This window comes from Anabrus simplex, chromosome 1 (assembly GCF_040414725.1).
Source record: "Anabrus simplex isolate iqAnaSimp1 chromosome 1, ASM4041472v1, whole genome shotgun sequence".
Taxonomy (NCBI): domain Eukaryota; kingdom Metazoa; phylum Arthropoda; class Insecta; order Orthoptera; family Tettigoniidae; genus Anabrus; species Anabrus simplex.
The window spans coordinates 1,800,717,953-1,800,745,712 of record NC_090265.1 but is presented as its reverse complement, the minus strand read 5'-3'; the positions used below and the strand labels follow the sequence as shown (position 1 = coordinate 1,800,745,712).

The 27,760-nt window shown below is 38.1% G+C and overlaps 1 protein-coding gene across 2 annotated transcripts in view; it reads left to right on the top strand.

The window, feature by feature from the left end:
- The window catches only part of spz4 (Spaetzle domain-containing protein 4), a 56,770-nt gene extending 50,326 nt beyond the window's left edge, over positions 1 to 6,444 (top strand). The window contains exon 5 of one of the 2 annotated variants that reach the window (XM_067155185.2): positions 6,118 to 6,444. In XM_067155185.2, the coding sequence (XP_067011286.2) occupies positions 6,118 to 6,379 (262 nt within the window). In that variant the 3' untranslated portion in view covers positions 6,380 to 6,444. The remainder of the gene's footprint in view (positions 1 to 6,117) is intronic. The other variant, XM_067155192.2, reaches the window with a different exon arrangement.
- Positions 6,445 to 27,760: the final 21,316 nt, after the last annotated feature.

Here is a 27,760-nt window from a genome sequence, read left to right as displayed (position 1 = left end):
ACTGTGTGTAAAGATGGGAAAAGGCAAACATCTTGGTGGAATGATGAAGTGAGAGCAGCTTGTCAACGTAAAAAGAAGCCTTATCAGAAATGGCTCCAAACAAGGGCCGAGGCAGACAGGGATTTGTACGTAGATGAAAGAAACAGAGCGAAACAAATACACTGACTGACAGAGCAAATGCAACACCAAGAAGGAGTGGTTCGAAAGGGATGAAAGTTGGGGAAAAAACAGAGACGGCACGGACGAATAATTGATGTTTATTTCAGACCGATATACAGGTTACACAATGCACACGGCATCGACTCAGTAGGATGTAGGACCACCGCGAGCGGCAATGCACGCAGAAACACGTCGAGGTACAGAGTCAATAAGAGTGCGGATGGTGTCCTGAGGGATGGTTCTCCATTCTCTGTCAACCATTTGCCACAGTTGGTCGTACGTACGAGGCTGGGGCAGAGTTTGCAAACGGCGTCCAATGAGATCCCACACGTGTTCGATTGGTGAGAGATCCGGAGAGTACGTTGGCCACGGAAGCATCTGTACACCTCGTAGAGCCTGTTGGGAGATGCGAGCAGTGTGTGGGCGGGCATTATCCTGCTGAAACAGAGCATTGGGCAGCCCCTGAATGTACGGGAGTGCCACCGGCCGCAGCACATGCTGCACGTAGCGGTGGGCATTTAACGTGCCTTGAATACGCACTAGAGGTGACGTGGAATCATACGCAATAGCGCCCCAAACCATGATGCCGCGTTGTCTAGCGGTAGGGCGCTCCACAGTTACTGCCGGATTTGACCTTTCTCCACGCCGACGCCACACTCGCCTGCGGTGACTATCACTGACAGAACAGAAGCGTGACTCATCGGAGAACACGACGTTCCGCCATTCCCTCATCCAAGTCGCTCTAGCCCGGCACCATGCCAGGCGTGCACGTCTATGCTGTGGAGTCAATGGTAGTCTTCTGAGCGGACGCCGGGAGTGCAGGCCTCCTTCAACCAATCGACGGGAAATTGTTCTGGTCGATATTGGAACAGCCAGGGTGTCTTGCACATGCTGAAGAATGGCGGTTGACGTGGCGTGCGGGGCTGCCACCGCTTGGCGGCGGATGTGCCGATCCTCGCGTGCTGACGTCACTCGGGCTGCGCCTGGACCCCTCGCACGTGCCACATGTCCCTGCGCCAACCATCTTCGCCACAGGCGCTGCACCGTGGACACATCCCTATGGGTATCGGCTGCGATTTGACGAAGCGACCAACCTGCCCTTCTCAGCCCGATCACCATACCACTCGTAAAGTCGTCTGTCTGATGGAAATGCCTCCGTTGACGGCGGCCTGGCATTCTTAGCTATACACGTGTCCTGTGGCACACGACAACACGTTCTGCAATGACTGTCGGCTGAGAAATCACGGTACGAAGTGGGCCATTCGCCAACGCCGTGTCCCATTTATCGTTCGCTACGTGCGCAGCACAGCGGCGCATTTCACATCATGAGCATACCTCAGTGACGTCAGTCTACCCTGCAATTGGCATAAAGTTCTGACCACTCCTTCTTGGTGTTGCATTTGCTCTGTCAGTCAGTGTAGTTGTTGAATCCAAAAAGAAGTCATGGGAAGATTTTGGTAATAACCTGGAAAGGCTAGGTCAAGCAGCAGGGAAACCTTTCTGGACAGTAATAAAGAATCTTAGGAAGGGAGGGAAAAAGGAAATGAACCGTGTTTTGAGTAATTCAGGTGAACTCATAATAGATCCCAGGGAATCACTGGAGAGGCGGAGGGAATATTTTGAACATCTTCTCAATGTAACAGGAAATCATCCTGGTGGTGTTGCAAACAGTCAAGCTTATGGGGAGGAGGAAAATGATGTTAGTGAAATTACGCTTGAGGAAGTGGAAAGGATGGTAAATAAACTCCATTGTCATAAAGCAGCAGGAATAGATGAAATTAGACCTGAAATGGTGAAGTATAGTGGGAAGGCAGGGATGAAATGGCTCCATGGAGTAGTAAGATTAGCATGGAGTGTCGGTAAGGTACCTTAAGAGTGGACAAAAGCAGTAATTGCACCTATCTATAAGCAAGGGAACAGGAAGGATTGCAACAACTATCGAGGTATCTCATTGATTAAGTATACCAGGCAAAGTATTCACTGACATCTTGGAAGGGAGGGTGCGATCAGTCGTTGAGAAGAAGTTGGATGAAAACCAGTGTGGTTTCAGACCACAGAGAGGCTATCAGGATCAGATTTTCAGTATGCGCCAGGTAATTGAAAAATGCTACGAGATGAATAGGCAGTTGTGTTTATGTTCCATAGATCTAGAGAAAGCATATGACAGGGTACCGAGGGAAAAGATGTTCGCTATACTGGGGGACTATGTAATTAAAGGGATATTATTAAAATCAATCAAAGGCGTTTATGTTGACAATTGGGCTTCAGTGAGAATTCATGGTAGAATGAGTTCTTGGTTCAGGGTACTTACAGGGTTAGACATGGCTGTAATCTTTCACCTTTGCTGTTTGTAGTTTACATGGATCATCTGCTGAAAGGTATAAAATGGCCGGGAGGGATTCAGTTAGGTGGAAATGTAGTAAGCAGTTTGGCCTATGCTGACGAATTGGTCTTAATGGCAGACTGTGCCGAAAGCCTGCAGTGTAATATCTTGTAACTTGAAAGCAGGTGCAATGTGTATGGTATGAAAATTAGCCTCTCGAAGACTAAATTGATGTCAGTAGGTAAGAAATTCAACAGAATCGAATGTCAAATTGGTGATACAAAGCTAGAACAGGTCGATAATTTCAAGTATGTAGGTTGTGTGTTCCCCCAGGATGGTAATATAGTAAGTGAGATTGAATCAAGGTGTCATAAAGCTAATGCAGTGAGCTCCCAGTTGCGATCAGCAGTATTCTGTAAGAAGGAAATGAGCTCCCAGACGAAACTATCTTTACATCGGTATGTTCTCAGACCAACTTTGCTTTATGGGAGCAAAAGCTGGGTGGACTCAGGATATCTTATTCACAAGTTAGAAGTAGCAGACATGAAAGTAGGAAGAATGATTGCTGGTACAAACAGGTGGGAACAATGGCAGGAGGGTACTCGGAATGAGGAGATAAAGGCTAAGTTGGGAATGAACTCGATGGATGAAGCTGTACGCATAAACCGGCTTCGGTGGTGGGGTCATGTGGGGCGAATGGAGGAGGATAGGCTACCTAGGAGAATAATGGACTCTGTTACGGAGGGTAAGAGAAGTAGAGGTAGACCAAGATGACGACGGTTAGACTCAGTTTCTAACGATTTAAAGATAAGAGGTATAGAACTAAATGAGGCCACAACACTAGTTGCAAATGAAGGACTGTGGCAACGTTTAGTAAATTCACACAGGCTTGCAGACTGAACGCTGAAAGGCATAACAGTCTATAATGATAATGTACGTATGTAGGTACATTAATGAACTAAAACAATTTGGAACAGCTAATATATATACATACTGCATATTGAAAATGACTGTTATACATATTACTGTTCCCTTTGAGTCTTTTTATGTTATAATCAGGGGACCTGCAATTTCTTGCATTAATAGTAAAACCTTTAAACAACTTTGCAAACTGCTTCCACGCATTGTTTGTTAATAGTTTGAAATTTATGTGAATATTTCTGTGAAATGAAAGTAAATGCACCAGCTAATGTACTAAAGCCAAAGTTATCAACATTATGTAAATAACAGCACACACAATGTTTGTAGTTCTCTTTTTTCAAGTTTTTCTGTTGCCAAACTATAACAATTAATATTTCTTGAGAAGAATACTACCGTGTTTGTCATCAACTTCTTCTCTCGGTCTGCTGCCTTCAGCCAAACATCTTATTGAGCAGCTTCAGTGGCATAGCAACAGTCAGTAAGCAGACAAGTTTTCTGCATTGCTTGATTCAAGCCAGTATTGTAGTTATGTAAAAAAAAAAAAAAAAAAAAAAAATTAAAAGAATTTAAATTCATTTTAAAATAAAAAATAAGAAACTATACAGAAATGTGAAATTCTCTCAGAGTAACACTGATTTCCATCAAAACAAAAAATGCCAGGAGCCAGTATGGATTTAGAAAGAAATTTTCTTGCAAGGCACAACTGGTGGGATTTCAGCAGAACATATCAGATCAGTTGGATTCAGGAGGTCAGTTAGATTGCATAGCCATAGATCTTTCCAAAGCCTTCGATAGAGTGGAACATGGAATATTATTAAAGAAATTGGAGGGAATAGGATTGGACATAAGGGTTACACGTTGGGTAAAAACATTCCTAAATTCAAGGGTTCAGAAAGTCAAAGTAGGAATTAACGTATCGCAGGAAGAGAAAGTTTGGAAGGGAATTGCACAGGGTAGTATAATCGGTCCGTTACTTTTCTTAATATACGCAAGTGATTTAGGGAACAATATAACATCGAAAATAAGATTGTATGCAGATGACATAATTGTTTATAGGGAAATAAATAACATTGAGGATTGCTCACAATTACAAAGGGACCTTGAGAGTATCCAAGAATGGGTTGAAGAAAATAATATGAAGGTTAATGGAGGCAAATCAACTGTTACAACATTTACAAACAGGAGCTTTAAAACTGAATTTTAATATACTTTGGATGAGGTAGTTATCCCTAAAGATGGCAAGTGCAAATACTTAGGTGTGAGATTTGAAAGTAATTTGCAATGGAAGGGTCATATTGATGACATTGTTGGGAAAGCATACAGATCGTTACATGTCATAATGAGGCTACTTAAAGGATGCAACAAAGAATTAAAAGAAAAAAGTTACTTAAGTATGGTTCGTCCATTATTGGAATATGCAAACAGTGTTTGGGATCCTCACCAAGAATACCTAATAAAAGAACTAGATAGTGTGCAGAGGAAAGCAGCAAGATTTCTAACAGGGTATTTCAGGAGAAAGAGTAGTGTATCAGAAATGTTAAAGGAACTTGGTTGGGAACCTTTAAGTAAGAGAAGGGAGAAAACTAGACTTATAGGATTATATAGAGCCTATACAGGAGAAGAAGCATGGAGAGATATCCGTGAAAGGCTTCAGTTGGAAAATAATTATATTGGTAGAACTGACCACAAGTACAAAATTAGAAGGAATTTTAGCAGAAGCGATTGGGGTAAATTTTCATTCATTGGGAAGGGCGTGAAGGAGTGGAACAGTTTACCAGGGGTAGTGTTTGATCCTTTTCCAAAATCTGTACAGATATTGAAGAAGAGAATAAACAACAACAGAGAAAATAAATGAAATGTTAGAGGGCATTCGACCAGTGCAGGATATTGTAAATAAAAAATGTGTGTGATTAAATTAATTTCATCCCCTGGTCTATGGAGTTTGGACAGCCCAAGTAGGGTACTGCCTGTAGGGGTGAAGTACAGTGGGGACTTCGAGGGCCCTGGGACCGCTATGGTAGCTGTGAAGGCCCTTCAGGAACTCTGAAAAGTGGTGGCAAAAGGGGCTCTGGTTAAGACGCAGCAGGTCGTTATGCTACTTAGGTTCCAAAATGGGTAAAATATAAATATGTAAATAAATTCAATGTTAATTTTAATCTTATACCAGTTGTATATTATTATTAGAAGTAATTTCACATACTGTATATGAGTTGACTATGTTTGTAAGATATTATAAGTAGAATTTTGTAAACAATATAAATTTATTAAGGATGAGCTGTGTGTTTAATAGAACAAATTATTAGCGTAAATTGTATAATATTTAATTCTAGGAAAATTTTCTTCGTCTCTTGTTAATTTAAAATTTAGTGCTTGACAATAATGTATTTTAGTGTACCATTTGCCACCGAGGTAGACACCTCATTTGCAAATAAAGAGATTTTGATTTGATTTGAAAAAATTGTAAACCACATGATTGAGGAAATCTTCACTTTAATCATATAGGAGAAGGCTTAACTGTCACACTTATTCCATTCAAATTTTCACCGACAGTGCAAGAAGAGCATTGTTCCTTTTTAGAATGAGAACAAGTGTAGGAAGATGGAAGTATAAACAGAGGATAAGCAAGTGAGAGAGAGAATGAACAGTAATTACTAATGTATGTATCTGTGTTAAACATTATTTACAAGAAATCTAATCAATTTTCACATCCACAGGTTTGAACTAAAACAAATGTACTGTCGTGAAGGCTGCCGGTGTGAACAACAGTATAGGTTACATCGTCTGTTGGCTTACGATCCCAACAACGAATGCCGTGGAATTTTTTCTGACTGGTTTAAATTTCCATCGTGTTGTGTATGTCGCTGCTACGATTTGCCACTAGAGTTCCAGATGACTTCTCGGAGCCCACGCACCAAGTCTAGAAGCAAAGATCGTAATGTACCACCACATTGGTACAAGGTGGTTAATAATAAGTAATAAATTATAAATCTTAAGCTATTCATTCTCTCAAGACTGATGTTCCTTTCATATGAATTAAATTATTTTCATACAAAGATGACTTCTATGTTTCTCTCAATAACACTCCTGTACAACACAGAAATTATTCTCTTCTGCCCACAGCAGTGAAAAAACTTTAGAAAACTTAAAGCTGACACCCTGTGTGTCTTCAGGATGCAACTACATGTGTAGTAACAAAATTGGAATTCAACAGCAGTGCTGCCAACACTTAATAGCAATCAATCAATCAATCAATCAATCAATCAATCAATACTGATCTGCATTTAGAGCAGGTGCTCAGGTGACAAGATTCCCTATCTGCTGTTTTCCTACCCTTTTCTTAAATGATTGCGAAGAAATTGGAAATTTATTGAACATCTCCCTTTGTAAGTTATTCCTACCCCTAAAATCCCCTTCCTATAAACGAATATTTGCGCCAATTTGTCTTATCTTCATATTGTGATCTTTCCTACTTTTAAAGACACCACTCAAACTTATTCGTCTACTAATGTCATTCCACGACATCTCTCCACTGACAGCTCGGAACATACCACTTAGCTGGAAAATTTATAATGTTCAGTAATGGACCAACTAACTCATTCCTGGTTGCCAGCGTTTTGCCCCAGTGTGCTAAATTGGGCTCATCAGTTGATAAATAACACCTACCAAGACGCATGGCTAGTGCATACTCATTCGGAATAAATATTTCAGGTTCCCTATGGGAACCAACATCTTTATGATCTTTATCACATACCACATAGTCGGGCAGCCCATCTCCTTTCTCCCAAGTCTTCCCAGCCCAAACTTTGTAGCATTTTTGCAATGACGCTACGCTTTTGTTTGTGCTAAGTGGACTGATTTTCATTATTTTGTTCTATTAAAGTGTTGTGAGATACTTAACCTAGTTATAAAGCTGACAATTGGCCATTTCTTGGTATCCAATAGTTAAAAAATAATCTTACAAGTAATAAATAACGAGATAGAGGAATGAGAATAACCACATTAATAGGTCAGTGTGGATAGAGGAGACAAGGACAAGAGCAAGCTTCAGACACTGCTCTTTGCTTCCAGCACTGATTCATTTCATTGGGAAGAGGGGTCAACATCCATTCTCAGATATTCTCAAAGGGTAAGAAAAACTGAAGTAACTCCACACGATTACAGACGATTGTGGACGCAAATTCACCCTGAGCAACAGAGTCTGATAACTTCAACTACTGTTAAGGTTTGTATTTCAAGCAGAACAATAGCTCATTGCATATAGAATATCATACAGAAAACTGCTGATGAAATTTAATTATGTCTCTTTAAAAAAAAACTATACAGATGTATCTCAGCAAAAGTGTACAAAGCTATAAATGGCATAATAGATAACAGGACCTTTTTTTTTTTTGGAACAATTAAACTTTGATGTCAAATGGTCCGATTTATGAGTACGGCAAACTTTCTATTGTATACGAAGTAACACATTATATCACACGAATTCACCACTAGTGAGAATGTGTGAAACATCTAATCATTTTATATTCCAAATGTTCACATTTGAGTACTGTTCTTTTATAATTTCAGCTCTATATTATGCCAAAAAAAAAATTATCTATTATACCATTACTTTAACTCTGTATCTCATTTTCATAATCAGAGTTGAAATTATTATTCTCAACAATATGAAACCAAATTCTGACCACAATTTATTATTAGACAATGTTGTAAAAATATTATTGTAATGTTGCTATACTGTATATCTCACATTTAATGCAGCCTACTTGTATTTCTTGTTGTTTTAGTCATTTTATCAATTTCTTTGTCGAGTCTTTCTCTGTTGTGGTCTGTATTGATAAATAAGCCAGACTACAAGAACGTTTCTCTGAAAATGCTTTCCTTAATATTGGTAAATCTACTACATGGAGCCCTCACATTTATGCACTCTCAAATGTCAAACTATCCTGAAATTTGATTCCATAATGTTGAGAACACAAGGCGAGTATCGAGCTAAGTACATAAAGGGAACGGGATTGTTTGTCTTTATATAAGTTTTAGGAGTACTGGGATACAGTCTCCTTCAATTATTTAGTTTTGACTCCTGCAGAGACAGGAACATTCTATTTACTATTAAATGAGTAACCTGGAAGAACTATAATACCGAACTCTGGCATCAGTTTTTGCTGTTTCTCCTTAACAGCATAATCTTTGGTGGTGCTATTTGAAAATCCAACCAGCCTCTGGACAGACATATTGTAGTTTGTGGCTTTTAGCATTTGTGATAAATACAAAATATACACAAAACAATTTAGGTTGCATGTGTATGACTTCAACTTAGCAGTATTTAGCTGTTTTGAATTAATGACGAGATGGAGCTCAAAGGGAAATTACTCTGTGCTTTCTTCAGCAGAACAATCTAGAACTCTTGATATCTTCATCATAAATATTTGACTCTTTTTACAAACTTCTAGTCAAATATTTGCACCTCTATTATAATACTTCTCACCGGGTTGCAAGAGTTTGGAATTTTAATAAACATGTGACATCCCTTTCATGGACAAAGTTCACCCCACCTCCTAATGGTTTTTGGTTTAGTAATGTTGTTGTATGTTGGGTATTCAGCCCGAAGGCTGGTTGGATCCTCAACAGGTTCACCATTAGCTGTCATAGATGGCCTAGGTGTCACTGAAGAGGCATACTAGGGAAATGAGGAGTGAGGTAGTTTCCCGTTGCTTTCCTCAGTTTAGTAATAATGAGCAGAAGTAATAAATTAAAGCCTGTTGAATTAATTAAACTAAATTATTTTACTCAAATATTACATATTTACAAAAAAAATCTTAATTTTTGATCAATTTGTCAGTAATACTTCAATATTACCAAAATGCTATAAGCCACCAACTCCTTTTACTATGTATATTAGAGATATTACCTTTTTCTTGTCCACTTCGGTAGTGTAACGGTTAATGTTGTTATCAGTCGTACTCGGGAGCTCGGGTTTGATTCCTGGAAATTTAAGACTGGCAAGAAGGCTGGTGTATGGTGAAATAGGTACATAACATGACCTCATTAGGGGTGAGCCTGAAAAAAAATGCTGCACCACCTTGGGGTGAGGACACAACATGTACTAACTTTGTGAAAATGAAAGATTCAGATTCATACTTCCCAAGAGTTGTGATACGAGTGCAAAGCTATTCATTTCATCTACAACACAGCAACAGAATACTTGCAGGATAACGGTTTGTTGATTTGACTCCAACTTCAGCAATTACAATAAATGAATGTTTTAGCAACGTAGTGAAAACGTAAAATATACATGAACCACATGTGACATTCAGTTGATGGCTAAAAAGAAATACGGTATACAGTAGAAGAAAAAAATGCCAAAAACATATCAGATGTAAGGCTTTTCAGGCGTTTGCTCTATTAACCAGCGTTTTATCTTAGGCGCCTGAAAAGCCTTATATCTGATATGTTTTTGACATTTTTGACATGCTCTATTGGTGAAAAACATCTAATTCCCTCCATGGGAATTTAGAATTTTGGAATTGCTAGGCGGGCAATAATTCCATTGTGGAGATTTATCTCCCGTATGCAGTTATCAGACTGTGCCTCTTATAAGGGCTTCTGGTAAGTTCACCTGCATACACCCCAGCGTCAGTGGGTAGGGTCTGACACATCCCACTCTGAGGAGTCTAGTGTCAGACCTAAGACGAAACGCTGGTTAATAGAGCAAACGCCTGAAAAGCCTTGCATCTGATATGTTTTTGACATTTTTGACATGCTCTATTGGTGAAAAATATCTAGTTCCCTCCACGGGAATTTAGAATTTTCCATACAGTAGAAGCCCGATAATTCAAAATACTGCCTAATTCGAAGCAGCTCTTGTTCCCGGAAACATGAAGTACACTTTTGCATGTTATTTAAATTGTTTAATTTGAAATATGGGTGATTTGTAATTTGAAGAACAATGTCGGTCCCATTACTGAAATTCAGACTTATAATTCAAAACTGCCTTTAAATTAAAAAAATTGTATTTCTCAGAGTAATTTAAATTCAAAATTTATCCACGTCATGATAGAACACGTCTTCCAGAACATGCTGGGGTAGCTTTCCATACTTTCAGGCACTTCAGTGTGTCTACAGTGTGCTTCATATTTGCTAAGTTTGAGTAAAATCTTAATTCTTTTGTATTCAGCATTTTAAGAAATGCCACAATATCGCGTAGCAGGCAGTGTGCACAGAAGCAGAATCCGCAAACATTGGTGATGCCGACAGTTGGCAAAAAAGCGCGGCTCATATATCAATTCGTACGCACTGAACAATGTTGTCAGTGCCGATGAAACTGCATGGGTTTTTTTTTATGTCTAGCCCACAAACGGATCTATGGTTTTAAAGGAGAGAAGTGCCAGTCTGGACACTGTGCAAGGGTGGGGGGGTCATTTTACTGTGTTGGAAGTATGAGACTTCCTCCCCTCATCATAGGACAGTTCAATAAACCACGATATTTTAAGGCGTCAGGCATTGTCCATGCAAGTACAAGGCATCTAAAAAATGCAAACAGTACAGTAATGCAAAAAAATAAAGCATTTGCACAGGGGAGCACACATATTTGTCCTCGTCTTTGAATCGTGTGTTTTTTCTTTCATTGTGTGAGGTTATGTTTGTCAGCAATTTATTCAAGTGCATTATTTGAATAATTTACATGCACCTTGTTGGATACATTTTGGAAATAGCTTTTCCATGGCATTTGAAAGGTTTAAACTGTGAATTAAGGTGATTGCATGCATAAATGGATCTTAGAATAGGTACTCTGTAACACGGCAAGGGTTGGCATTTCTGAATTACGAGTTGGTGGTTATTTCAAAATCATGTAATTTGTAGTCCGATTTTTGCATCTTAATGACTTCAAATTAGCAAAGTTTTACTGTATATATAATTGTGTACCTACATTTCATTCAGAACAATAATAATATAAACTTTAATTTGCTGTGATAATTTTAAAAATGTGGGTAATCCTTATGATATTCTTTATTTACATAAGTTCTGGCTAAAGTCTAAAGTCTAAAGCTTAAACAATAAAGAAGGGCATGATGTTTGGATACCTGTATTTAATAGGTGGTTTTTGGAAAGTACCAAAGAAATGTTTTAACATCAGTTTAGACATTACCTATCAAAAACATCAAACTTTAAAAACCACTTTATTTCTATGCATCTGTTTACAGTCATACATGTCCTATATAGCCTAAGTTTATATTACAGTTTGTAGCTGTAAGATCACATTATTACATCATCTGGTGTGCAACATCAAGCCAAAGCTAATGTTTTATAAATACTGTAATTCAATACTTACATTAATATAAAATTAACTTAATCATAATAATAAATAAAATGTTTCATTTACATTACAAATAAACTGTACAGGTTTAAAAACAAGCGAGGAAATAACACCATCACATCATAACCAGAGCAGCTTCAAGTATATTACAATCTACAAAAATAAAATATTTTTCTAAATAAATATTGTGTGTTTATCTTAAAATGTATGTGTCCATAACATATCCATAATGCTGGCGACCAATCCAAGCCTCGATGCCATAGTATGTAGGGAGGGTCTTGTAAAACTTCATATAAGAAATTATTCAGTAAATGCACAAAATGAGAAGCAACCACTTTTCTGGTTACCCTTGCTCTATGAGGTCTGAGTCTGCTCTAGGACTCAAGCACTCTAAGGCCATTTGGTTCAATTCAGTCAGTTTTAATATTACAAACATTAAAAGGTTCTCACAAAGATAATACATAGGTTTTTGCATGATATGGATCTTACAAAGGCAAATAGAAAATAGATGCATTTTTCTTATTGCGCAATGAGCAAGAGAGTAGGAATCTTATCACAGACCTAATACTTTACAAACAACCCTGTGGTGCTTTACAAAATAACAAGTAAATGTTTGTTCCCAAGACAATGTCCTAGAGTTATCAGACCTGTTCTCAGTAAGAATGTAGTCAAATATTGCCACATGCCACAACCTATAGCTTCCAGAGATACATCTACCAAAAATAATTAGCTGAACTGGTTGGTTAGTAAACTACATTAGTAAATAAATAAAAATAAAAAAAGGCCATATTTAATATCTTTGGTTTATGAATTAAATCTGATCCACTGAAAAAAAAAAAAAAAAAAAGAGTTTCAATTTTAGCAAATAATGCATACTGAAAGATATCATCAATAGGATTTTAATATCAAATGATAAGACAAAGAAATCCTTTACTGTTCCATAATCATCAATTAACTACCAATAAACATCAAATGGATAACATGCTACACAACAGCAGGAAATCTTCATTGTTACAGAAGTCTCAAGAACATTTTTACTAATGCACTTGGAGAAGAGGAATTGAATGTTACATTTATGACACCCCCAGATTAACACGTGAGAGGTCGCACCCGTTTTAGAATGCGAGAGGTCACGCGAAGGCAAATCGCTCACACTTAATATTCTAATGAGCTGCTATTTTCCTTTTGCAGTGAATGCTCTGATAAAAATATAAATATGTACCCTTTTTAACTGCCTTTCAACTAGTACTAACATAATTACCCAGTAACAATATTTTCTCAATGTAAAAAATTAATGAAAATGTTTTTGCAAAATATGGTAAAATTATGTGAGTTTTTAAAGAATGCGAGAGGTCACGCGTGATCAAACTGCCTTAACATTTGCATTTGTACATTTCAAAGAATGATCTGGTCACAATTCAAGATAAAACTACAGCACCACACTTCACTGAAAGCCACCATAAACCTCATGAACTTTACATAAGAAACTTTCTTGGAAATGCAGTCATGTAAGAATAAACTACATGAGGGGTCGCTCGAAGGCAATTTATTACACGTTATAAATCTCATTTTTTGTCCGTATTGAAAATTTACAGTTCAACAACAATAAAGGCATTTTAATTTAATCCACCTATTGAATAGGTGCATACTGAATAGGTGGATTAAATTAAAACACCTTTATTGTTGTTGAACCGAAGGCAATTTGCCGCGGCGGATGCGAGAGTGAAAGAAAACAAACTACTCCGGAACGCAGCAGGCAATACACTGACAATAATCAACGTCAGGCAGGAGAGAAGGAGGGGAGGGATGAAACGAGCACCCCAAGCCCTACAGCGGCTAGCAACGAAATTATTAACAAACATTGAAGAAGAGTGGCAAAATGCCGCGGATGCAACCTCTCGCGTGTTAAGAGGACAGAGACCATACAAAACTCGCACAGAATTATTCTGAGGTTTGAGACCTGTTAAAAAATAACAGCACTTTGAAAAACCTGCACAAATGCAAAATCTTAGTGGTCTGGTAAGTGGCACTGTAGTGGTGTATTAACATTTGCTTCTTGCTTTAAACTGGACACATGTACAGCAGTGTGGAAAAAATGAAACAAGACCTAAGAAAGAATACCAGGTCAGGTAGGATTTTGACATTAACAACGCTGTACACAACAAATTCATCACCAGCGAACCACTGGTATTATCTCAAAGTGTCAAGACATTTAAGAGAACTCCGGAGAAACACACAAACTCCTCTTGATTCCTGAGATTTTTTACGAACACGAAAACAACTACGCTTTCCCACCCACCCTAACTTACTAGCCTTGGTAAACATTTTTCTGTTTTCCAAACTGAAATTCAACCTGAAACTATGTTTATTTCCATCAACTGAGGAGATAAAATTGAAGTTGCAGTCAAAACTGTGTGTTATCCCCCACCCAGCTGTGTCTATAAGTGGAAACCACATTGGGAGTGTTATATTAATGGAGGAGGGGAGCTCCTGGAAGGAGACAAAGCCAAGAAGGCTGCAGGTAGGCCTTCTAAACAGTTATTTTCAAAGCCTAGTAATTTTTTTGTCCAGGCCTCGTGTACTAAACTTGCAGATCCTAGCATTCCTAATTTCCTGAAAATTCTTGACAACAATGTACCAACATATCTTATTTGGAGAGTATTTCAGAGTTCTGGAGGAGCTTCAAAATTATTTATCTTGGTACTTTGTACAAAAATTCATTTGTATCACTTAAGTACTGTGTTATAATTTAAGGCATATTATGCATTTTGAACTAGCAACATACTTGGTCACTAAGAACAAAATCCTGGTGAGTTTAACAATATTGGGGGTACTCTTTGACAATGTCCCTGTAATTATGCCAGTGTCCTCAGTTAATATTAAGAAATGTTATGGATACTTATCACAACCATCAGTTGGGAAGGAGAGTACCAGTAAATATATATTATTCCTGAAAACTTACTTCATACATCCTCCAAGTTCCAAAAAGCTCCGAAGTCTGTTTCAGTAAAATAAAACATTACATGCAGGCATCATGTCCGTACACATCACATTACATTGTTGACATATCGTATTTAGTTTCTTTTCAATGTTGGCATGTGCACTAATTATCCCTATTATTACATCTTGGAATTTAAAGTTTACGAAAGTTAAGTTTCCAGTGAGCATGAAAGAGGAACTTCTGTAACTATGGTTGTCCAACAACCGAAAACTGCCAGGGAACATTTTGCAATAACTCTCAAGCACTGCAGCATAGAAATAAACTTACATTTCACTGCACCTTAAAAGATTGGTATATTTTTTAAATATACAAATGTCAACAAAAAATACTGCAATTGCTGAGATCTTTCATTTTTAAAAATATGCAAAATTTCATTTTTCTAGTGCACAATATTTTCATCCTGCATAATCACTAAAAAAGTACATCATTTTCTTCACTTACACACTACTCTTATATTGTACAAAAACATAAGATTACTCCTAAAATATACATTAAGTTGTGACTAATGCTGTAGAGAACATTCAAGTATTAAATACTCTACAATACCTGTATCTGACTGGTTGAACTTATTGGTACTATTGTGACTTGAAAGACTGACAGTCATTAAGAATACAAAGCTTGGTTCCAAAATACCTGCCTTATTATCCACAGCAATATTAAGTTCTAATATTATCACAATCATCACATCGCTTTCTAGATAGAAAACTACATACAGCTAAGATGGTCCAATCCTTCCAACATCTGAAACTACTACACCAATCAAAATTATAGCAAAGAAGAATGCTATTTATCCAGGAATACCTGTGTAAAGTCTTGCTTATTACAAAGGAATGGTAGCCTATTATTTATATATATATATACATACAGTTACTATAATACATTACCTATTTAACATTTACATACATGGTACTTGATGTTCTAATTTTTAAAAATATATATTTTTACTACTATGCTGCCCTGGAATAACACACCTAGGGCCAAGCTGATTTCACGAGCAGAGAAAAACAGAAAATTTTAATTGCACTAAATCACTGCACCGGGTGACAGAGAGTTATTTATAATGAATATTTAACAAAATGCAGCCCCTTTACAAAACCCACCAATATGTCCACATAAAGGGCCAAAAGTCTTTCCTTTGCATTTCAGTCAAGTTTCATTTAACAGTTTATAAAACAGGTAAGAAAAAAATTACTTTAACACACCTCCACAAGAGAACCCCTATCTCTCTCTCTCTCCATACAGAATCTACAAATATACTGTAATATCCAGCTGACTTTTACGATCAGTGAAAGGAATATATTTAATTATTTACTATATCAGAATAAGTAAAAGTAAGAAAAATGATTTCTCTACGAGTATGCACAATGGAAGGCTAACATTAGGAATAACAACAAATAATATGGGATAGATCTGAAAGCAAGCAATGTGACACTGAATGGAAGGTTTGAAGCAAACGACATGTTGATGTGGCTAACAGGCCTCTCGATAATTGTTTTCACTGAGATAGGCATGCTCCAAAGTTGAACAATGGACCATATATGACAATCAAGTGACCAAAACTGTAAGATGCTGTTTTTAGCATTCAAAAATTAATGTGCATTGTCTATTTATTATATAAGCCAACTAGCTGTTGTACCTGTTGTTGATGGCACAAGCTGTTCACATAGGTGGACACACTTCTTGTCAGTGGCTTGTTCAGATATACTCGCATCCTGGCTTTCTGTGGCCCTTTGCAGTTTCATCTTTTTGCACTATTGCTGCTCTTTATCTGATCTATTCCTTCTAGTATACAAACCAACCACCATGTGTACAAAGCCTTCAAACATTGCTGGAATGGACTTAAACTTTCACAAAATCAGCACTGATTTTTCCTGTGTTTTTCATGTTATTAGTAAATAAAAGGTAAAGAACAAAAAAGTTTTGTAAAAGACATTTTAAATCAATTTCATCAGGAGTAATTTTCCTGTAAAACCAACCATAAGAGGATACATCAAGGCCATCTCTGAAGCCCTCTCAATTACTTTTTTTTTTTGAATGGATGATAACTAGGATCCTTCTTGCGCTTATCCTAAACCTAAATTAAAAAGAAGAATGAAAATCCATTAATCCATTTTCCTCTGATACTGGAACAGAAGGTAGGCAGAGCAGAAGAACAAATTATCAAAGCCATGTGTGAAACGTAAGTAGTGTGAAGACAAAGAAACAGGACTTCATTATCCCCTCTCCTCTTCATCACGACAAACAATCGGAAGCTTTACTCTTTGCAGTGACATAGTAATATGGGGAGAAGATGAAATGGAAGTACAAGAACAAGTTACTGTGTGGAATCAGGACATAGAGGAATATGGAATGAAAAGAAGTGTGGAGAAGTGTAAGACAATAGTGAAGACAAGATGTATAGAGAAGAAAGAGGGACTATTGAAGTATATGGAAGAAAATGGAAGAACCATTAGAGGTCATGAAAAGCTTAAAATATTTGGGGAGTATACCTGCAGAAGATGAGAAAATAAACAAAGAAACTGGAAAAAGAATTCAACAAGCCAATGGGTTCTACCAATTGGGAGAGGTATAGTATGGAACCGGGATGTTGCAAGAAAATTCTGTACTCAATGTATATTAGACACCAGTTCTGACATACACAGTGGGCTCCTGGACAACAACAAAACATGATGAAAGCAGAATCCAAGCAGCTGAGATGAAATTCCTTAGAGGAATAACTAGGAAGACACGAAGGGATAAAATCAGAAACATAGAAATCAGAGAGAGAATTGGATTCCCCAAAGTGCAAGACAAGATAAAGACCTGTAAGCTGAAATGGTATGGACATATGATGAGAATGGAAGAGGATAGGGTTCAAAGGCGAGTATTTATGGAGAAAATAATAAGAGGAAGACAACAGGGAAGGCCCAGAAAGTGGTGAATGGATACTGTTAAGGAGACTAGAAAAGGAGTAAAAGTAGAAGAAATATTGGAGGAAGAAAGAGAGTGGTGAAGAGAAAGAAAACTGTGGAGGTCCTTGACTCACAACCCAACCCACAAGACTGGAAACAGGAAATGAAGAAGAAGACTGTAACAAACAAACTGTAATATAAAACTCAAGTATCAGGTTAATATTCACAAAGTACAGACAGAAAGACAATTTATATACAGTATATATAGATTTTAGTAACAAGTTATTCTTGTATGTACCTTATGAATTGCAATCTAGCCATATTCATCTCTACTTTACATCACTTGAATTCATTTTTTTTTTTTTTTTTTTTTTTTTTTTTTTTTTTTTTTTTTTTTTTTTTTTTTTTTTGCTAGGGGCTTTACGTCGCACCGACACAGATAGGTCTTATGGCGACGACACTTGAATTCAAATAAACATGATGCAAGTATAATATTTCAGCATTATATCGAACTACTTCACACATCAATCATCTCTTGAGCAAACCTTGTACATCAGAATCTTAATATTTCACCCAAACAATGCTGTAACAATTATGAGAGCCTGTGTTTATATATGAACTGTCTCAATCAAGACTGCCCCCTTAAAGCTTCATTCCATTTGCCAACAATGCTAAAATTGATTCAGACCTTTCTTCAGCATCTTGAAAGCTTTTGCCAAATACAAAGTTTTAAAATATTATTTGCAATTGGGTCAAAGTTGCTAATGGAAACTGGTTTCTTTGAACAATTCCTATCTCCATGTATACATTGTTGCGATTACTGACAAAAAACACACACACATCTTTGTCTTATAATAACGTAAAACTGCTTACTTACTTGCACTACTCACTCTTCTTACAAAACCGAGCTCGATAGCTGCAGCTGCTTCAGTGCGCCCAGTATCCAGTATTCGGGAGATAGTAGGTTCGAACCCCACTATCAGCAGCCCTGAAAATGGTTTTCCATGGTTTCCCATTTTCACACCAGGCAAATGCTGGGGCTGTACCTTAATTAAGGCCACGGCCGCTTCCTTCCCACTTCTACATATTTCCTATCCCATCGTCGCCATAAGACTTATCTGTGTCGGTGCGACGTCAAGCAACTAGCAAAAATCTTCTTACAAACATATCAAGTATGTTACAAAACGTTCTTCAAATGTTACAGCTGTCAGGTTCTGTGGATGAGTGGTAACCAGGGCTCCTGGGTTCGGATCCCAGCTGGACTGAGGGATTTTAAGAACGGATGGTTAATTTTAATAGTTTGAGACAGAGTGTTTGACCTATTTCTATACTTCACTGCAATTCACACACGCACTGTAGATACCCCCAACCCTCTATGAAGATTCTGCCCACGGAAGGCTGCACCCAGGCTATGTTAACCACATTAAACTTCCGATTTCTGCAAACTGAAATGTGACCTTTCTATGTTAACTGATGGCAGCATAAAAAAAGAAGGGAAAAGAACCATGAATACCACTAGTGTGATATGTGGTCCTGTTCTTAACGGGCAGTTAAACTCGGGCTCAAGAGCATTCTAAAATACTAGTGTGAAAAATCACTTTCACACAAGAAGCATGAACAACTGGGACTTTATAATGACTGACATCTTGCTCTTAAACCTTCCATGGAAATAAGAAATGACAAGGTACAAGGCAAAATAATGCATATTGCTGACAATCCTTTCCGATTGTTTTAAATGCCTGACAAACACATTGATACTTTCCCTCTAATCTAACCCCATGTCATTCAACTGATGTGCCAAACTCATACAGTCATCATATCTCGAACATTGTGGGAGGGCAGGAATTACATGGATTCATAGAGTAATAAGATTAACATTGAAAGTTAGTAAAGTACTTTCTGATAGCAGTAATTACAGCTATCTATAAGCATGGGAACAGGACGGGTTGCAACTACTGAAGAATTTCATTGATCAGTACACTAGGCAAGATGTTCAATAGCATTTTGGAAGGGAGGGTGCGATAAACTGTCGAGTGTAAGTTGGATTAAAACCAGTGTAGTTTAAGACCACAGAGGGGCTGTCAGGATCAGATTTTCAGTATGCACCTGGTAACTGAAAAATGCTGAGAGGAATAGACACTTAAAGGTAGATTACTAAAATCAAACTCATTTATGTTGACAATTAGGTTACAGTAAGAATTGATGGTAGAATGAGTTCATGGTTCAAGGTACTTACAGGGGATAAACAAGGCTGTAATCTTTCACTTTTGCTACTGAAAGGCATAGTGGCAGGGAGAGATTCAGTTAGGCCTATGCTAAAGACTTGGCCTTAATGGTAGACTGTACTGAAAGCCTGCAATCTAATATCTTGGAACATGAAAATGGATGCAGTGAGTATGATACAAAAATTTGCAGTTCCAAGACTAAAGTGATGTCAGTACAGAAGTAACCCAGCAGAACGTAATAAAAGTTTGGAAATACAAAACTGGAACAGGTATATCATTTCAAATATTTAGCATGTGTATTCTCCCAGGATCTTAATATAGCAAGATCGAATCAAGGTTCAGCAAAGCATAAACCAGTAAACTCACAGTTGCGATCAACAGTATTCTGTAAAAAAGAAGTTGGCTTCTGGACAAAACTATACCTACACAAGTGTTTCAGATCACATATATGAGGCGTCCAGAAGCAAAATGCTGTGAGTGCACCAGAACATTTTTTCAGGAAACACGAAAAACGTCTCACTTCCTTTGGCTCGCAGATATGCAAAATTCCTTTTCATTGTAGATTTATATTCACGTAAGGACTATTTTTATGACAATCTTTAAAATATTGGGGTTTTATTTTTTTAGTTATTACCTAAAATTGTTTGGATTCACCGAGTTTTGCTCCCGTTTTCATGGATCTAGGTAGATTTTCTTTTGTAGAGATATTATCACAACGTAATTGGAAAGAAGATGCCTTAATGCTGGTTCAAATGACAAAATAAATTATTTATTGACTACAAGTAAGTGTGATTACATAGTATAGGCTATGATATCAAATGATAGTCTGCAAGAAGTAAAAAGACCACAACCTTGCAAGTCCTGTACTGCTCCATCGAAATTACACAGGCAACTCATTGTCTTCTGGATGAATTTCAAACTCTGAGTCCTCCTCTGCATTGTTCACAGCTGTTTGAGAATCCATCAGATTCTTATAGAAAACAAGACCTTCGTTTTCTTCCCAAGTCTCCCCAAAATGCTTTCTAAGCACAAAATCAATGTCCCAACTTTCACTTCCTTTAAGGGTCTTCCAATCTGGATAACATTAGGCTTCATAGACGAGTAGGCTTTGCCACGTCTGCATATCCCTCTCCATTCACCAGCGTCCATTCTGTAGGCCACTTCGCCTCTTATTAGTGAGTTTCCATGTTTACTCCTGGTGATCACAACCCTTTTTACAGGAGCAAATTTGAAGTGACACTGACCACAGGGCTTGACGACATCAGCAACTGCATCTTTCCAACACCGATTGACAACATCTGCTCCCAGCTGGAAAACTATTCCATGATCCTTGAATACTTCATGGTACTCACTCGGTAATATGACAGTAACTTTCAACCTGAGAACTTTTTCTATTTGACCAAAAATTCTATCGGGTGGTAGAAAAGAATGTCCAACCATTGGATAGATCTTCACCCGTTTCACACTGACAGGAGCCTCTTGTGTTATCCAAAAGCACAGCATACCCAGCATTGTCTGGTTCTTGTTTTGCCCTACACAGCTATCCGACATTAGGTGGATGGAGAGGATGCCATTCAAATCTGTTCATGTTAACCTGTGATGCACACAGGACACAATTTCATTAGATCCTTTTGCAAAATCGGTTTCTTTCCAAGTGTAAATAAATGCGTACCCCTGGTTTTTCCACACACCCGATGGGCCTTGCCAGATCGTAAAATTGTACACATACATTTGGCGTGTATAGTAAGCACTTACATCTTGCAACTTAGGCAATGTAAGGTTTCTCTGGAAATCAAATGTGAAGGTTATTTCACCATTGTCCTCAACTTTCAGTTCATCATAAAAAGCTTTTGCCTTAGCTTTGTGCACAAGCTCAGAACTAACATCCATGGAGAAAAAAGCTCGTAAAATAGCATTATTCAAACGCAGGACACAGTGTGTATTAAGCTAGTTTTGCACCTGCAAACCATCTTAAGTAATGGCGCTTGGTCAGGATACACAAATATCTGCTTCTTTATGATGAAAATGGATTCACTCAGTTTTGCTTTGCCAACAGGCTGTTTTTGGGGTGCGATTTAAAGCAGACGAAAGCAGTTTTGCTTGAGTTTTAAGGGTCTAATCAACAGACGACAGCATAGAGAACAAAATGGTGGCAACAACTCATTTTCGAGCGAAAGTGGATTTACTGCATTTTGCATCTGGACACCTCATATACAGCAGAAGTCCGATATAGCGAGTACGGCATATAACGAGAACTCCGTTATAGCGACGCCTTTTTTCTGTCCCTTCAAATTTCCTATATTAAACTGTGTATCGTCCTTCGGTTACAGCGAGAACCCTATCACTGGCGCATCCGTTATTACGAGCGATTAAGCGCGCGCGATTTTTTCCGTTACCGATATTTATGCACCCCAGCGATGATACTGCATGTGATCGATTACCTTCGGCATCGTTTCCTCGCTATGTGCACTAGCGATTTCTCTCGTCAACATTCGAAGGCGATGTCTGAGTCGATTAGTAATATCCGTCGACAGCTGTTCCGTAAAGAAAATTCGAAATGAAAGAGAACATATTTTCGTAATAAATGCGTAAATAACGTGTCCGATAACGGTTGTTAACTCGTTAAAAATTAAGGCTGACTAAACGACCGCTTAATTTTGTGGCTAAATACTGCAATTAAGTAAGAATGGGATACACCTCGACATATGGCAGAGTGCTTAATTGATTTCATAGGTTAGTTTGTATTTTGTCGCGTCTGGTTAAATTACGGAAAGGCTATTATGAAAATTTATAGCGAGAAAGGTATAATTTCTCTACAGGCGCTTGATGTGTGTTTTCATCATACGTATAATACGGTTAGGATACGTGGCGCTGTTTGAATAAGAAAACTGAAACGTTTGCAACAAAATGAGATCGATCATCTTCGGTACGGTGCAGTTTTCTCACTTTGTGCATTTGCGAGCTCTCTCGTGGACATTCAAAGGCGATGTTGGAGTTGATAAGCAATACCCATCGACTGTTGTTCTCTAAAAAAAATTCGAAATGAAAAGAGTATAACACGTTTTCGTAATAAATGCGTAAATAACGTACCCGATAGCAGTTGTTAACTCGTAAAAAAAAGACTGAATAAACGATATCTTAATTTTAGTGTTATATACGGAAATTACGTAAGAATGTCACACCTCAAGATATGGCAGAGTACATCACTGATTTCAGAGGATATTTCATATCTTCTTGCGTCTAGTTACGGCTATTTACATGTACATTTTTCGCAAGGAGGTTATTTCTCTACATGCGTTTCAAATATGTTTTCATGATGGCTACATATACGGTTAGGTTAGGTGACGCTGTTTGAAGAAGAAAGCTGAGGGGTTTGCCACAGAAATCTCTGGAGTGATACCGGTACCATATTTCTCCCAATCCAAGACTTTTTTCCTCTCAGAATCTCATGCGAAAACTCAAGAGTTGTTGCATTCACAGCCTAACAGTAAGTAAATGGATACCACTAGCAACTACCGCGGTAACCACGCTGCTTCTTTTCACACGCGCACAGAACTCATTGACAATAAACGACCGCCTCTTTACTACACATCGCTACCGGTTCTACAGTGTACAGTGCCTGTGTGTTTCTCAAATCTGCAGAATGGCATCAAAACATGCGACACTTCGAATTCTTAGAAAAGCCATGGCTACTCAGTGGCAGAGTCATAATGCGTCTATTGTACTTGACGCTTAGTAAAATTAAGGTTTATAGACAGCAGGAATATTTTCATGATGGATAGTCGTATTGTAAAGATACGTGGAAAAGGTATTGCCGGCAAATTTTAAACGGGTTCTAGTCGATATTATGATCCCAATTTTAAAGTTAATGTTTATTAAACACTCAGAAATGTAGAATAATTATACAGCCGCAAGAAAAATACGGCATAGGCCTAACTAAAGCCAATATTTGGCGTTAGCGTGAAGACAAAGAGCTTAAAAAATGCGTACTGTACAAAAAATGAATTCAGTGGTCCGCATGATGAAATTGTGAGGTATGTGCACGAAAAACGCAAGCGCGATTGGCCATACTGTGGCGCAATAAATTCGTTCGTTGACTTTCAACTTTCGCGATTAGGCCTATACATCGCTAGCCGTTGAATTTGGCCGCACCCGACAAGCGATACGTGCGTGTAGCGGTAGCCGGTTATATCTGACGCTGCGTAAAAGTAACAGTATTAAAGACAGCAAGAATAATTTCCTGATGGATCGTTGTATTGTAGAGACGCATGTAATAGGTATTGCCGGAAAATTTGCAATGAGTTCTCTTCGGTATTATGATGCCAATGTTAAGTCAATGGTCCTTAAACCCGCGGAAATAAAGCATAATTGTGCAGCCACAAAAAAAAAAAAAAAAAAAAAAACGGCTTGACGAAAGTCAATGTTCGGCGTCTGTGTAGGCCTGTATGATTTTACAAACTCCTTTTTGAGCCTGATTTAAATTTTTTGAAGGAAGTTCATCTTGGATTCGGAGAAATACGGAACTATATATTTTTCAGAATGAAATTAAACATACACTCTCCCGTAGTATCGGATTACGAAAAATAACAAACAAGCCGTAGTGTGGATATCATCTGCGGATACGCAAGTTTTGAACAAACTGATTGCCGTTTCATACAGATTTTAAAGTGCATGAAGGGTTTTCCGACTTTTATACAAACATCGGATATAACGACAATCCGCTATAAGTTAGCGAGTAAAGTTTTCGCTGTCATGAATTCTCGCTATAACGGACTTCTACTGTATATTTATTCATTGAACAAATCAACGACTTCCCACAATTACGGGTTGCAACAATGGACAATGTAAAATGTTTTATCGTATAGGAATATAGCTGTGATACGGGTTGTTTTTTTTTACTTATGCAGGTCCGAACAGGTGAGATTTCACCTGGGAGTGAAAGCTGGCCAAGATAACGATGGTAAGACTCCATTTCTAATCATTTGAAGATAGAGGATTGTGGAGGTGTTTAGTAAATTCACAGAGGCTTGCAGACTGAATGACGAAAGGCATACGGTCTACAATAAAGATGTATGTATGCATCTACATCTGTATTTAACTTTTTGCAGACTACAGAATATCTCACATGGATTCATTTTGTAGCAGCCTTGAGAAACATTCGACAATGTCAGTGAGCTATCGAACCCTGGAAAGTAACAATTCTGCTGAATTTTTTTTTTAAATTGCTAGTGGCTTTACGTCACACAGACACAGATAGGTCTTGTGGCAACTCTGCTGAAGTTAACTGGGTTCGCCAGAGATAAGCACATTAACACATTGCGGACCGGTCCCGAGAAAACTCGTGTTTGCCTAGCCGAGCGTTGCGGACCGGTCCCGAGTTATCTCGTGTTAGCAGCAGACCCAGCAGGCTGAACTTTAGTGCTATCTTTTGAGATATACGGGAACTATTTGGAGGTCAGGGGTGATAGAACTCTGTTATGTATGGTTCTACACAATCGATAGTCGCAATTCTTTTCGAGTATTCTTCATATCATAGATTTTCTTTGCATTTCCTGACAACATGTTTACAAAGTTCGAAGAGCCATGCAAGATGGCAGCGCCCAGGGATCGCACGTGTTTAGACAAAGATGAAATTATTCGCAAATTATGTGCTGATACAGGCTCCGAATATCTGAGTGATGCTGAATATTTAGAGTTCGATGATGAAATATCTTCTAACGGAAATGTTTCAAGTGATGACGAGGATATAGTCTTATCTTCAAGGTGTGAAACACTCGTAGCGCAGAACGAGTCTGATAATTGTATTGCGGGCGTAAATATTCTAAATATTGTAAATAATGTAGTGTTTTCTGACAACTGGGTTATGGGCAACAGTGAACCTAGGCTATAGGATTTTGAAGGTGCTGCTGGTATAAAGGTATGGTCTAATGAATCTGGAAACATAGGACAAGTAGCAGGACTTATATTTGGTGAGGAATATGTTTAGTATGTAGCTGAAAAGACAAACTTATACTATGAGCAGAATTCACATTCTCATAACGTATCCCCTAAAACACTAAAGTGCGACTAATGTCACTAGCAGGCAAACTAAAAAAATATTGCTGTGTGTATATTGATAGGGCAGGTGAAGAAATCATGTCTGGAAGATTACTGGCCAACCGATCCCTTAATTAAAAAAACCCATATTTCCGAAAACTATGAGCCGAAATAGATTTCAAGAAATACCCTGCATTTCAACATCTATTCAGGAAGGCCACTAGAAAAATACGCAGTAGTCCTTCAAAAGCTAGTGAAGTTCTGACAGTTTATTTGAATGCATGCACTCCAGCTTAGAGGTAGTTAGAAGTGGCCGGGAACAGGGCTGTGCATGGGGTGAAGTGCACCCGGTCCGCAATGTGTTAATACAGTGGAACCTCAATTCTCCATTTTTGGACGGACCCCGGACAAAAAAAGGTACAACACAGGAAAACTGAAAATCCAGGAAAAATTGAACCATCAACAATTTGGCTGAACATCACAAAAATGAAATATGTATACTTATAATCTTACAAACACCCCTAAACCAAACCAAACTACAGCCCCAATGGGCCTTCCACCAACCAAGCAACCGGTGTTCGGTCCGAAGGCCTGCAGATTACGAGGTGACACATGGTCAGCATGACGAATCCTCTCGGCCATTATTCCTGGCTCTCTAGACCGGGGTCGCCATCTCACCATTAAACAGCTCTTCAATTAAAGGTAATCGTAGAACGAGTGAACCTGGAACCAGCATTCATATCCAGGTAAAAATGCCTGACCAGCCCTGGAATCGAACCCGGGCCCTCCACGTGAGAGGCAGGCAATTTAGACAGCAGGGCCAGCTTCAAACGTTAATTACCGGTATGCGGCTTAACAATCTCGAAACTTTACATTCAGTTTTATCGGGGAAACTTAGTCAGCTTTCTCTGAAAACTTCTTTCAGTTCAGCAACTTTGATCAGCAAAACTCTTCGAAAAATCTAACAACACTAAGCCAAACAACAATCGACCACAAGTAGTTTTTAATTATCTAATCTAATAAAATAAAGCACATTAGATACAAAAGCGCCCAACATGATGGCGAAATCCTTTTTTTTTTTAATCTTCCGTTGTAATTTGGTCACCAGTATACAGTTTGTAGTCAGTTTATGGAAATCTTTTACTGTGTAAATTAGGCCTACATTGACTTTTAAACAATGAATTCTATATTGAACTATAGAATATGGTTTTGAACACAAGTATCAATTCTCAAGTTCTCAAATGCATTATATTCAATTTTGCCTGTCACTAACCACAATCAAATTGGAAAGAGAAAAAATATTATTAACACTTCCCAAATTACGGTTACTCGCGACCTTGAGCTCAGCTGGAAAGCGCGCTTGCAGTACAAATCAGTACGAGCTTGGGTACGAGTGCGAAATGATACAAAGTTTTTAAATGTAAGGTGCGCAAATAAAACTACTATGGTTTTTATAACATTTTAACACAAAAACGTAAAATACCCAGTCTTATATTAGGACCAAAACAGTAATACGCAATCCTAAAACGTCCCATGGCTTTATGTATATAAGGTGCAACATCTGTTCTGGTCTCGATAACATAATCGTATACAATAATATTAAAATACTAAATTTGTGTTACTTAAGGAGGAGCAGTTTTGATTCCTGCCTGAAAGCCCAGTGACTATACAGTGCCCTGAGCGAAGTGCCAAAAACCTGTTTGGTAAAAGTAAACTCGTGTCCTCATCCTGAGGTGGTGCAGCTCTTTTCAGGCACACCCCCATTGGAGGTGAGCTGCATGTACCATTTCAACCACATATCAGCCCTCCTGCCATTCTTAAATTCCTGGCAGTACCGGGAATCGAACCCGGGCCCCCGAGGACGGCAGCTAACAACACTAACCGTTACGC